Source organism: Genypterus blacodes, unplaced genomic scaffold, assembly GCF_046128005.1.
Source record: "Genypterus blacodes isolate CSIRO-AG114 ecotype Tasmania unplaced genomic scaffold, CSIRO-AGI_Gbla_v1 ptg000015l_1, whole genome shotgun sequence".
NCBI classification, from domain to species: domain Eukaryota; kingdom Metazoa; phylum Chordata; class Actinopteri; order Ophidiiformes; family Ophidiidae; genus Genypterus; species Genypterus blacodes.
In genome coordinates, this window is record NW_027466829.1 from 960648 (window position 1) to 973132 (window position 12485).

General features: G+C 42.7%; 1 protein-coding gene across 2 annotated transcripts in view; it reads right to left on the minus strand.

The window, feature by feature from the left end:
- Nucleotides 1-11684, minus strand: part of LOC143016152 (receptor-type tyrosine-protein phosphatase eta-like) — a 40900-nt gene extending 29216 nt beyond the window's left edge. The window contains exons 1-4 of one of the 2 annotated variants that reach the window (XM_076170331.1): nucleotides 11439-11684; nucleotides 1688-1709; nucleotides 833-1090; nucleotides 293-550 (exon numbers count right to left, since the gene is read on the minus strand). In XM_076170331.1, the coding sequence (XP_076026446.1) occupies nucleotides 293-550; nucleotides 833-1090; nucleotides 1688-1709; nucleotides 11439-11510 (610 nt within the window). In that variant the 5' untranslated portion in view covers nucleotides 11511-11684. The remainder of the gene's footprint in view (nucleotides 1-292; nucleotides 551-832; nucleotides 1091-1687; nucleotides 1710-11438) is intronic. The other variant, XM_076170339.1, reaches the window with a different exon arrangement.
- Nucleotides 11685-12485: the final 801 nt, after the last annotated feature.

The window sequence follows — 12485 nt, forward strand, 5'->3', positions numbered from 1 at the left end:
CAACCACAGCTTTATCTGACCACTGATCAGCTCCAGAGGAGTATTGAGGAACATAGGCCCTTGCTCAAGGGCACCTCGGTGCTTGTAATGAACAAGGTGTCATTTCCCTATGCAGGTCCCACAGCCTTATTTATTCTATCAACCTGGTGATTGAAGCACTTAGACTGCAGCAGCTGAAGTGCCCACCACTGCTCAAATACAAACGACACAGAGGAGCAGGACTGTCCCTCTAAAACGCTACAAAGAGCAAAATTACACTTAAAACTTATTAGGTGAGGAGACTGTGACTTACTTGTGACTGAGTTGAAAACACGAGGAGCTCCTTCTGTTTTGTTATCTGAGGCAACAGCGATGACTGTGATTGTGTATGTGGTACCAGGGCTCAGGTCAGATAACACAGCAAAAGTATCAGTTGTGTTGTTGCTCATTGCTGCTCCACCACTGTGCCATTCCACCCTGTACTTAAAGACTCTACCAGCAGGTGAGGTCCAGTTCAGTGAGATGGTGGAGGTGGTCTGAGACACAGTAGGTTCTCCAATTGTACCCGGTCCTACAAGGAGAGGAGAGGAGAGGAGAGGAGAGGGGAGGAGAGGGGAGGAGGGGAGAGGAGGGGGGGGGGGGGAGAGGAGAGGAGGGGAGAGGAAGGAGGAGGAGAGAATTCAGGATGTGTGTGTGGAGCAGGATGTGTGTGTGGAGGTGGTAGACTGCAGCAGCTGAAGTGCCCACCACTGCTCAAATACAAACGACACAGAGGAGCAGGACTGTCCCTCTAAAACGCTACAAAGAGCAAAATTACACTTAAATCTTATTAGGTGAGGAGACTGTGACTTACTTGTGACTGAGTTGAAAACACGAGGAGCTCCTTCTGTTTTGTTATCTGAGGCAACAGCGATGACTGTGATTGTGTATGTGGTACCAGGGCTCAGGTCAGATAACACAGCAAAAGTATCAGTTGTGTTGTTGCTCATTGCTGCTCCACCACTGTGCCATTCCACCCTGTACTTAAAGACTCTACCAGCAGGTGAGGTCCAGTTCAGTGAGATGGTGGAGGTGGTCTGAGACACAGTAGGTTCTCCGATTGTACCCGGTCCTACAAGGAGAGGAGAGGAGAGGAGAGGAGAGGAGAGGAGAGGAGAGGAGAGGAGAGGAGAGGATTTTAGGATTTCTGGAAGAACAGTTAAACATTCTCCTCCTGTGTACAATGACAGAATGATGCTTGAGTCATGGACTGATGTGAAAATGCACTGATGTACGGTTTTCTTTTGTTTTTGCTGAATCACAAACTTAAAAGTATGAACCTACTTGTGAAGGTAGTTACTTGGGTAATAGCTTCATCTGTTCCAGAATAACCAATGACTGTGAAATTGTACTGGTCTCCAGCAATTAACCCTTTAATGGTCACGGAGGTTTCATTCATGTAGATTTTGTTAACATCTCCTTCTGATGACCATTTAACAATGTATGACCACTCATTTTTGACGTAGATATCTGGCTCATACCACTCCAAAGACACGGACGATGATGTGACTTCAGTGACATTTAAATTCCACACCTCAATAGATTCTAAGTGCATGATTAGATGTGTAGATTAGTCTTTTCAATGCTTATCATACATTTAATGTTTGATTAAAATGTCAACATGAAGTAACACATGAAGATAAAATGAATACTGAATGTGTTTACTTACCATCGCATTCGACTTGGGAGTTCTGTAAGAGTAGAAAACAAAAACATTAGGTGGCTACATCACCAGCAGAGGTCAGCGCTGAGTTGAATCCATCGTCAGTGACAAAAAGCAGTTTGACGTTGGACTGCACAATCTCTTATAAACCAAGTCTGCTGAGTAAAAATTATGCAGCAATGGAACTTTTGAATGAGGTCAAATCCTCCACAGTTTCCTAAAAACAGCTGTTTGGTATTTTCTGCATGTCGTCACTCATAGAAACTCAGCAATCCATCCACCCACTGACAGGCAGAGAAAACCTGAAACTGTTGTTGGTCTATTTGATTTAGACATTTAATTTGCATTTCCCATAGATTCACCTTTGTAAATGATCTGATGTGGATGTTTGTGTCACTATGAGTTCATACAAGGAAGTGGACACCAGTAAAACATCCAATTTTCTTCCTCCTTTTTGGATTTAACCTGGTTATGAAACAAGGCCCTTTTGTGCGATTTCTTTTTTTTTACACACAACATGAGACACAGTTAAAACAAACACAAAAGGCAGATGTAAAGATTTATGTAACCTGTAAAAACAAAGTAATGTGAATTGTTTGAAAGTGAAATACATTTTTTTCTGTTTAATATTGGTTAAACTGAGATGAAATGAAGAAGGAAATACTATTAATGTTTAAAAAATGCTTTCTGGCAATGAAATGGCTGATTAAATGGAAACCAAACAAATATTGACATTGAACGATTCCCCTCGCCCCTCCACCCCTCTATGTCACACAAGTGGAACCAAACACACACATTTCAAATTCCCTTTTATCCCTATTTTTGCTGGTTATATCCTGGCTATTTCTTCCTGTTTCCTGGTATCATGACCACACAAAAGCTCTCATTCCACACTACAGATTAGTCAAAACAGGCCAAAGTCACACACTGACATGTCGCCTATCAGTCTGTTTACCAGCCAGCTAAACATTAAACCCTTGGTCATCACCGGTCAAACCTTCATCAGTTTCTCTTCTCACTCACCCACAAGGATGCAAAGTTAAGGTCATTCATTAACTCCCCCTAACAATAAGAGCATAAATACACATAGCGGTATGTTTCAAATTATGTCCATCGTTGCAGTTGGTGTTATTGAGTTTATACAAATGTTCAGGGTGCATTAGAACAGAATAGAATCGAATAGAATAGAAAATTGCCACTTTTCCTGACTTTTCTCTGGAGACTCCTTTCCTCTCCTCAACTTTTCCTTTTCTAATCCCACCAGCAGTCCCGCCCTTCCTCACCCCCTCTGGGACTGGATTCTTTCTGAGGGACAGTGTTGCAGGGTTCAGTGCTCTTTGATGTCTGGTTTGGCACAGGGGCTTCTCATGCCCATATGAGAAGGTCAGGACAAAGGGAAGGCTGTAGGTTCACTTCATCTTGACCTTTCAGTTGCATGTTAATTTTTATGCAGCGACAAACTAGTGTTAAATGGTAAAAAAAAAACATGACACTGCGAGGATTTTGTGAACATTTAGTGGAGGAACAGCAGATATCAGGAAGTACACATCTACAGTACTCGACTATACTTCTGCTCTTTTTGTCCCGGTCCAAGGCGTCAACATCACTGTCCTTCACACAAACGCCCTGTGAAAATATAAATAGGGGCTGTTTGGGGCTGATGTCATTTCTCACTCTCCGTACATCATACTTTACTTTTACTTTTACGTAAAAGTATATATTTGTACTATCTTTCTGACAGGATGCCCGTCAGTAAGTTTCCATGCACTTTAATATTTGGATTATACCACAATTAATGAAATAAAGTGATTAACCTTGGCACGAATCAAAGTATGTTTACATCTTCATTGGTGGATGCTGCCTCTACTGCAGTTCCTCAATGAGCATACTCCCCTCACACTGCCGTTGCGCAACACAATTTACCGTCATACATACGCATACTTTACATTCACATATTACTATTTCACATATTATTTTAGCAGCACAAAAATTTCATAAATTCTGACTCGACTCAGTCTGACGATAAACATCTGGTTTTGGCTCCAGATGTCTCACCCTGAAAAGAATCACAAGGAACTCGACCTTCATGTCCACGAGAACATGGTCACATACCAGCATGTGAAAGCTGCATCTTAGCAAAAATGACAACTCCATGTTTTCATCCAAGCATCCATGCTTAATAGACCTCTGGGGACGTGACTTCACGAGGCTACGACTCCCTAATGCTTTATTTCCCTTGGCCCACTTCCTAAGTATCACTTATTTGCTCTTGACTAAATAAACAAAAAATCTTCTCAAGTCACAGGAGCCATTATGCCTTGGCACTGACGCAGGGAGAGAAGTAACCCACTTGGGAAAATACAGTTTTAAAAATACCAAAGAAGTGAAATACTCAAATAACGGAGTTTTTCCACCAGACGCTCCACCCGTCGCACAGCCTCCCTCCCTGCTCCACCCTCAGCTTCAGGCCTACGCGGAAAATTCATGAATCTTAGTACTTTCAACCTGATAAGTGTTTGGTGTATGTTGTGACAGCACGTTAATGGTGTTTATGTAAAAAAACAAACAAAAAAAACAGAGGCTAACTTATTATAAATCAACTGAGAGTAAAGGAGCAAAATGATTTTTCTGACCGCAGTAGATGGTCAGTAGAAGCTCTCCAGGCTGACTCTCTGCACTTATTAGACGTTCACTGAAGGAGCAACGTTCATCATTAATCATGAAACATACTTGGTGAGGACTCAAAACCAGTGACCCTTGTGCCCCCTGTAGCGTATTTTTGCCCTTTGGCTGGGCCCATTTACATGAGGGGGAGGAAATAGCTGCACTAACACTATGTAAACATTACATCAACCCTTAAGGCAGCTCCCCGCTACCCTGGTCCCCTCTCATTCCTAACAGTCTGACTTTGCTGCTTGCCTCCTGATAACGCCCCAGTTCCTTCCTCCATTATAACAATCTGACGCAAGAACAGTTAAGAAATCACCTAAAGAACTGTTTGTTCAGAGATCAGCCTATTTAGCCTTAGGTCCTCAGAATCTGATAACTTGGAACAAAAGCAAAAAGGCAGACAGAAAAGAAATATGCATGATTCTTTTTTGTTTCTGCTCCTTGAATTACGCAAAGTTGCATAAGGTGGAGGGGCTGCTGCTGGTGCCCTTGTTGACTTGCTGAGTTGAGAAAGTCGACCCCTCTTCAGCTGTAAATGCTGCTGTAAATTTGGCTTTGTGTGTGTGTGTGTGTTTGTGTGTGTGGCAGAGGAGTAATAGGAAAGAGTGTGATGATTAACTTGGCGAGATGTAATGAGAGAAACTGATGATGAATAAAATAGGAGAAAGTGTGTGTGTGTGTGTGTGTGTGTGTGTGTATGTGTGTGTGTGTGTGTGTGTGTGTGTGTGTGTGTGTGTGTGTGTGTGTGTGTGTGTGTGTGTGTGTGTCAGTCTGCAGTTTAGCTGCATCTGGACTTTTCTACACACTGGGCTCAGACATGTAACAGTATACAGTATCATCTCAGAAATCCAATCTGTCTGCTGATAACGTAGGATGAGGTCTCAGCAACTGTCCTGTATTTTCCTACGAAATTAACGTGTCAATATTTGGCTTCATGAATGCTATGAGAGGCAAAAAGATTCATTCCCTTTAAAATAAATTTCTAAAAGTGATGACTCGTAGCACTTACGCAATACACCTTTTGATGCCAACATCATTTATGATGAAAGATGTCATTTTGACTTTCATCTCCTCTGTCAGGCTGTTATCATTATTTCTCCTTGTAAAGTTCACACACACCCCTGGCCCAGGCGTTTCTCATGAGTCACCTACTCATTGTTTCTGTACTAACACAACATCCTGGCCCTTCCTTAGCCCACCCAGACGCCCCTGATAACGGTTCTGAAAAAACCTAAAGTACTTTCAATTGAACTATTATGCTATACTTCATAAGTCAGGTCAAATGAAGGAAGCTGAGCCACACGACATTGACTCATAAATCAGCGCTTGTCTGCCTTGAACGGGTCTGAGCTACTGCTACTGCCAAAGGAGAGACCTGGACACTTCCCAGGATCCCTCAGTAAGAGATCCAGTCAGCATACTGTGTGAGGAGGATCTTCCTGAAACCTCCCTAGAAAGGTGCGAGTTGAGCTATTGAACTATGAGGGGATCTGTGTGTGTGTGTGTCGGTGTGTAAAGTAAAAAATGTTTGTCAGTTGGTTGCTTTAACATTTTTAGAACTTCAAATCTTTAAACAGCGCCTGAAGGAGCTCTTGTTTAATGGTTCATGATGTTAGACTGGAGGGCTCGGAGAGAGGGATTCCACATCAAGAACGTGATTGGTCAATTTATCTCAGTTTTGCATAAACATGGCTTTGTAGTTATAAATTTGGGCTACATGACCCTAACCATTAACTGTTAAACCACACCATAAAAATTAAGTATTATTCACGGGTTCTTCCTATTACTTCCCTATTGGCAGGCACTAACAGTTGATGATAATCCCTTTCCTGTTTCTACATGTGTGTTCTACTTGTATTGTATTTTGCATAGTATTCCACTGTGGTATCATTTTTGTCAACATAAAAAAGGGAACAGTTCTGCACGAAAAGGAGCCTTGGTGGAAGACAATCATGACTCAATTCAAAGGATGTCTAAAAATATGTATTGCATCCAAAACCTCCCTCCCATGTTGGTTTTGGTTATGACTGTTTTCCTGCAGGTAGCCAGCCTCCCACACAAGTCCCATGGTTATCACGGGCCGGATCAGCGGCTATGGAAATCAGTGACGTGGTATTTACCGTACCCGACTCTGCGGTGCCACTCTGTGCTGTTCTGTGCCGAGCTGCCGGCTGCAGATACACATCAGAGTACAATGTACCTGCCACTACAGCTTCCTCCTCATTCTTCTGACCCATGCCGAGTGAGGAACACGCATATACCCACACCTACAGACTGTGGACACAGGGGGCTGGGCACTTATACGCTGTTCACAGATGTGTAATCTTTGAAAGTGTGAAAGTGAAATATAAGGTGTGATGTGTTCTCGTCTGAAGGGGAGGGAGGAAAGTAACTGAAGCAGAAGTCGAGGAAGAGCAGTGAAAAGCGTGTTTCCATTATCAGCTTCTCTGTGTGACATTCAGGTGTGACGCCTCCTCATCTTTCCCCTCTAAGATAATGACAATAACTGCCTGTTCACTTCAAAGGGACAGAAACACAAACCCAAAACAAATTCACTCCATGGAAAAGTTGGTTGAGCAATGATTAATGATTCATTTGAGTTAATAAATGAATGATAAATGAATTTAGTTTGACATAAAACTACACTGCAGTTTGATGTTGATTCTCAGTGGTGTTGACAAGCTTTTCACATCGCAGGAGGTCATTTGTCCCATTTGAATCTACATATTGGTTCATGGATGTTTCCGTTTGGAGGCTCTCAGGAGCTGTGTGTGTCTCTCCTTTTCATTCTTAAATGGATGTTAATAAAACTACTACATTTGTGGCCAGTAGGTGGCAGAACACCAAAACTCACAATACAATTCATACAATACAATAGATTCCTGATATATTATCACCTTAATATTTTATGGCTAGTGTATCATCAAGCAATTCACTACAAACTCATTCAGCAAACACGCAGTAGAAACAGCTGATAAGTGATTTGTCCTTATAAGGAGCTTGTGTTAAACCTCCACAAAGAGCCCATATATTATGCCTACTTCATCCTTTTTTTTGTTTGAAAGGTCATGCATTCTGTAAAAGGCACTATGAGTGAGGGACAGAGAGACAAGTGGGAAAAAAACAATCATTTTTTCATCTCTCCTCAGCGGGAGCCGTGCGTGGCTTCCAGTCTGCACGCTCTCTGGCTGCCGGCTGATAAAGTGATGGCTATCTTTTGACAATACGGCCTTTGAGGCTGAGAGAGCAGCCTGTCTCTCATTTACATGGACTATGTGTCTCTTTGTAATGCATCTTACACATGCAGAGCATCCAGTCGCAGCACTGGTCAAAGTTACATGTTTGGTGATGTAAATTTGGAACGGGACAGTCCTGATCCAGTTTGGGGCGGACTGCGAGTGGGTGGAGGAGGGCACAGCAACAAAGGACACAAAGGACGATTTCATATGTGACTTTTGTCCTGCAGACCAATAATGGGACGGGAGACAGTGGGTGGCTTATGCTGTCTTCTTTGGACACAAGGAGAAGACTACATTTTTGGATTGGGGAAACGTGTATTCAAATGCGCCAGACGTCACCCGCTCATCAGAAAGATTCACTCTTGAAATTCCCCGGAGGTTTTCACGACCGACGACGTAAACAGTGTAAACAGTGTGTACAGTGTTTCTATGTCGTGTGAGTTCACATTTCAGAGAAGGATGATGCATTAGAACAGCATCATTACACAGTCTATAGTTCCAGCACAGCACAGATTAGTGTAAAACGTCTCATTTCCTGATGCCGAGATGTTCCCTACTGATAGGAAAGTCGCCATTCTTCCATGATTCATATTTTGCAAGCTGTGAGGAATCCTTAGAGAATTACATACACGGGTGTGGAGAAAGACGCCATAGGATGATAAACTCCAGACATCACAAGGCACACAACCTGATGTCATTTAAACTATAGATGCACAAGCAAGCGTTCCAGTGGGGGGAAAATGTCCTTATAAGTTCATTCTGAGTTGCAATATTACAGTTTGGGGCCGTTTTTGTTTAAACATGACAATGATCTTTCCCGAACTGGTGAAGGTCAGGGGAAGATTGTGGTCACAGTTAAACGAGAAATGGACGCACACTTCCTCTATTGTCAGGAGGATGGGATGTAAACGCTGGTCTCTGCTGTCAGAATCCTGTGGTTAATACAGCAACAAAACAAATAAAACATCCTCTACAGTACTTTATTCACTACTATATACTGCAGTGTGTGTATTTCATTTTGTCCTATTGTCAAATTAGACCACCTGGCTTCAACAAGTGTCTTAGCAAACGACACATAACTATATACTGTATGCAGAAGAGCAGTTTCACACATACAATACCAATGTATACTCCACATTCACTCCCTTTTCTAGTTTTCTGGCCTTGTGATGAATACTTTTGCCGAGTCGTCACGGCGAATACTGCATGAAACAGCACTTCCCACCAAACGTGTACTTCTGGTTCCGTCTAAGGGTGCTTGTACTGTAAATGTACCTATAATGGGTTATCTATGTATGTGCAAAAGTGTACTATTCTACATCCTAAACCTCGAAGGGTTCTCACTCGTCCTTCATCCCTCCCAGGCCCCCGTTTACAGGTACACATCGCCTTGTATCAACTCTGATTTCTGTTTCACTCATTAACTTATTAACTTGTTCTCAATTAATGTTTAAGTGGCAGTAACGTTAACAGATTTCCTTTTATCCACCTCGTACCTATGACGTATAACAACATGTCTAAACTGTATCTCATAGCTGCTGTGGCTTTGTCTCTAATCAACCCTAAATGTTATTAGTACCCATAATGCAGTTACAACATAGTCTAGTCAGTGGACCACTAATGATTAACTTTGAAACAACAATTTCAGCCTGTTTGTACCTTCAGGTGTGTCAAACTGTACTGTGTGTGTGTGTGTGTGTGTGTGTGGCGAACAAATACTGATCATCTGACTCATGAGGGTGCAAAAGCTGTAAAATAATAAGTTATTTTAAAAGTTAATTAAAAATGATCTCAAACTTTTTCATTTTCCTCGAAGCGAACTGCTATTTTACAATTCATCATCTTTGTAGATTTCTCCATACAAAGAAAACAGCGTTACATATAGTGTGATATGCTGATGAGTGTATCACTTTTGACGATAATTGAGGGTGGAGGTATCACATGTAGAGAAAATAGCATGCAAAAATGTTCCTTTTAGAGAAACACAGTATTTCCCCTTTTTCTCGCTTCAACTTCTGTTCTGCTTTTGAACACGTTTGATACAAAACACCACCGACACTGAGCTCAGACAGAACAGGTACTTCTGTCTGCTGCATTCAAAGCTAAGAGTTTTCCGACTGGTTCTAGTTCGATAGATGTAATTTGTTCTTCGTCCTGACCCATGACCCCCCCCTTTCCATGACCACAGAGGGACAGTATAAGGGGTTAGCGCCCACCACACCTGAAACTTCCTACAAGTGCATCTAAAAGGAAGCACTGGGCGGTGGAGTAATCAGTCATATGCGTGTTTACGGGCGAAACTGTGAGGACGGGAGCGGACAGGAGAGGACGGGAGAGGACGGGTGGCACTGTTCAAACGTCTCCTTACAAAAAGACAGGAGAATGGAAGAGAAGGGACAAATGGGCAAAGGAAAAGAGAAGAATGAGAGGCAACAATCGCTATCGACAACATTGATATATTTCTCTCACAGACAAAGAAAAACATTTCAAAATTACACAACCAGCACTCTAATCTCTGATGTAATCATAAAGACGAGATGCTGAAGGTGTGGCAGGTGTTGTCTCTTAAGCTCAAGTATCACGTCTCAAACTTCGCTACAAATAGTTTCCCATCACTTACTTAGACGTTTCTTTTTGAAATGCTGTATTTTCATTCACAAACATTGTACACTGACACCAAGTTATAGCCATTATATCTGATGATCACACAGTGCTATCAGGCCCTTGCAGCTGTCACACACTAACAAACCCACATTTGCATGAGCATCACAACGCGCTTCTTCTTCATCGAGGTTCACTGAATTAACCAAGCTTCACACTTTCACTTCCTTATCGATGACAGCGGCGGTAATGTGTTAATCAGGTAGAGGATGTCTGGGTTTGACTCAGAAGGAGTGAGGACGCCATCCATCCTTTCAAACCATCCCAGATTATTTTAGTTTAGTTTCCCACATCACAGGATAAGTAAATATAGAAGTGTCCAGTGTGAAGCACCTGTCCTCAGTGCAGCTCTACATGCGTGAGCTCTGCAGTGAAGTAGTGTGCATGCAGGAGTGACAGGGACACTGAGCTGCACCTCATTCCATTCCTGACCCCTTTTTGTGTGTTGGCCACACACACACACATCCCCACATGCCATTCTCAACCTCTCCAACCCCCCTCTGTCTCTATCTCTCGCTCTATCTCTCTCTCTCTCTCTCTCTCTCTCTCTCTCCAGAAAGACCAGTGAGGCAAGGACAGGTGGATCTGTGGCTGCTACAGATGCCAGGGTCACTTTGTTATGCAATGTTTGCTCAAAAGCAAGGGGAGGGGATTTAAACACACTTTACATTTTAGTGAAGGGCGCTATTGCACCTGTAACACCTGTGAAGACAAATCTGATCTGATCGAATAACATCAACAATACAATGCAGGGAATAACAAATCACTTTCCCAAAATAAGTCAAACATTCCCCTTTGCATCCTCTCATAAATAACTCTGCGTTGTTAAACATCTTGTACATTAGTGACTTGCTGACATCACATTTTAAACCAATCAAAGCTCTCAAAGGACCATTATTCATTTAGTGGTAAACCTGGAATCGTCCAGCTGTCAAAACTCAGTCAGCAAACGTCTCCTGACACAATTTCATATCTTTTAATTTCCTCCTCCAGAGAAATGGGATGAACAGGACCAACCGGGAACAAAATCACCTGCATGCAACAGGTGCAGACACACCCGGGACCTTTAACACCCGAACTAAGCGCCCTGTCCCACTAAGTTCACACACATAAATTAGATACATGTAATAATTAAAGTGGTGAGCGGTGTGTGTGTGAGAGAGAGAAAGAGTGTGTGTTTGTGTTACCTGGACGCAGGCGTAAAGGAGCAGGAGAGTCCACCGGGAGAGGCTGCGTGAGCGCGGCGACGGCGTCATCATGCCGGTGTGGACGCTCGGAGATTCGAGTGTGTCTTTCTACCCGCGGTGCGCTTTCATCTCTAAACTTCACTTCACTTTTACTTGTTGAGAGGAAACTGAGAACGAGACTTTGCTGTCTTCTCGCTCCGCCAAAAAACGGGAGTTCAGCGAGAAGGAGAAAGTTTTGCTCGCTCTCTCTCTCTCTCTCTCTCTCTCTCTCTCTCTCTCTCTCTTTCTCTCTCTCTCTCTCTCTCTGTAACGGGGAGGAGCGGCGTCCTGCGCGTCACTCGGGGAAGTTTTTGGTAAAGTTTGCCACTCCTCTTCATCATCATCTTCATCATCATCTGGCCCCCGTTCACGCTTCACGCACAACACTGAGATTCCTTCAATAACCCCTCAGGGTGACGGAATGCAGCCCCGCGGTCGCTTGGTAACCGCGTCACAAAGCCAAAGTAAATGTTTTAGAGAGGGCGCACACAGGCAGGGGCGCAGCTAGACCCATGACGTCATATAACACGTTATAACCCTTTGAACCCTCTTAGATTTAGCTTTGAAACGACAGATAATAGCACTCAAAGCAATAGAAGTTAATCACACTGCAATTACAATTATACATAAAAGCTGTAATTAATTGTGTTTGTCAATTATCAAGCAGAGGCCCAATGATTCAAAGCTTCAGGCTGTTACAGACAGTAAATATGAGGATTTCAGCTTCCATCGATAAGTGACAAATAATTGATTAATAATAATGTTATGTCTTCACTTGTACTTGTAACGGCCGTTTCTCACAATTTCTCGACGAATAGGTAATCAATCATTTGGTTTGTGTGTGTGTGTGTGTGTGTGTGTTCTCATTTTGTGGGTTTGAATAACTGAAATGACCTTTGAACTCTTGTAAGGTCAAATGTGTGATCTTTCTTCTCCTCTTCTTCTTCTTGGTGGCGTGTATTTCTATGTATGTTTGTGTACCGCAGCGGAAAGCAGTGTTTTTCTATT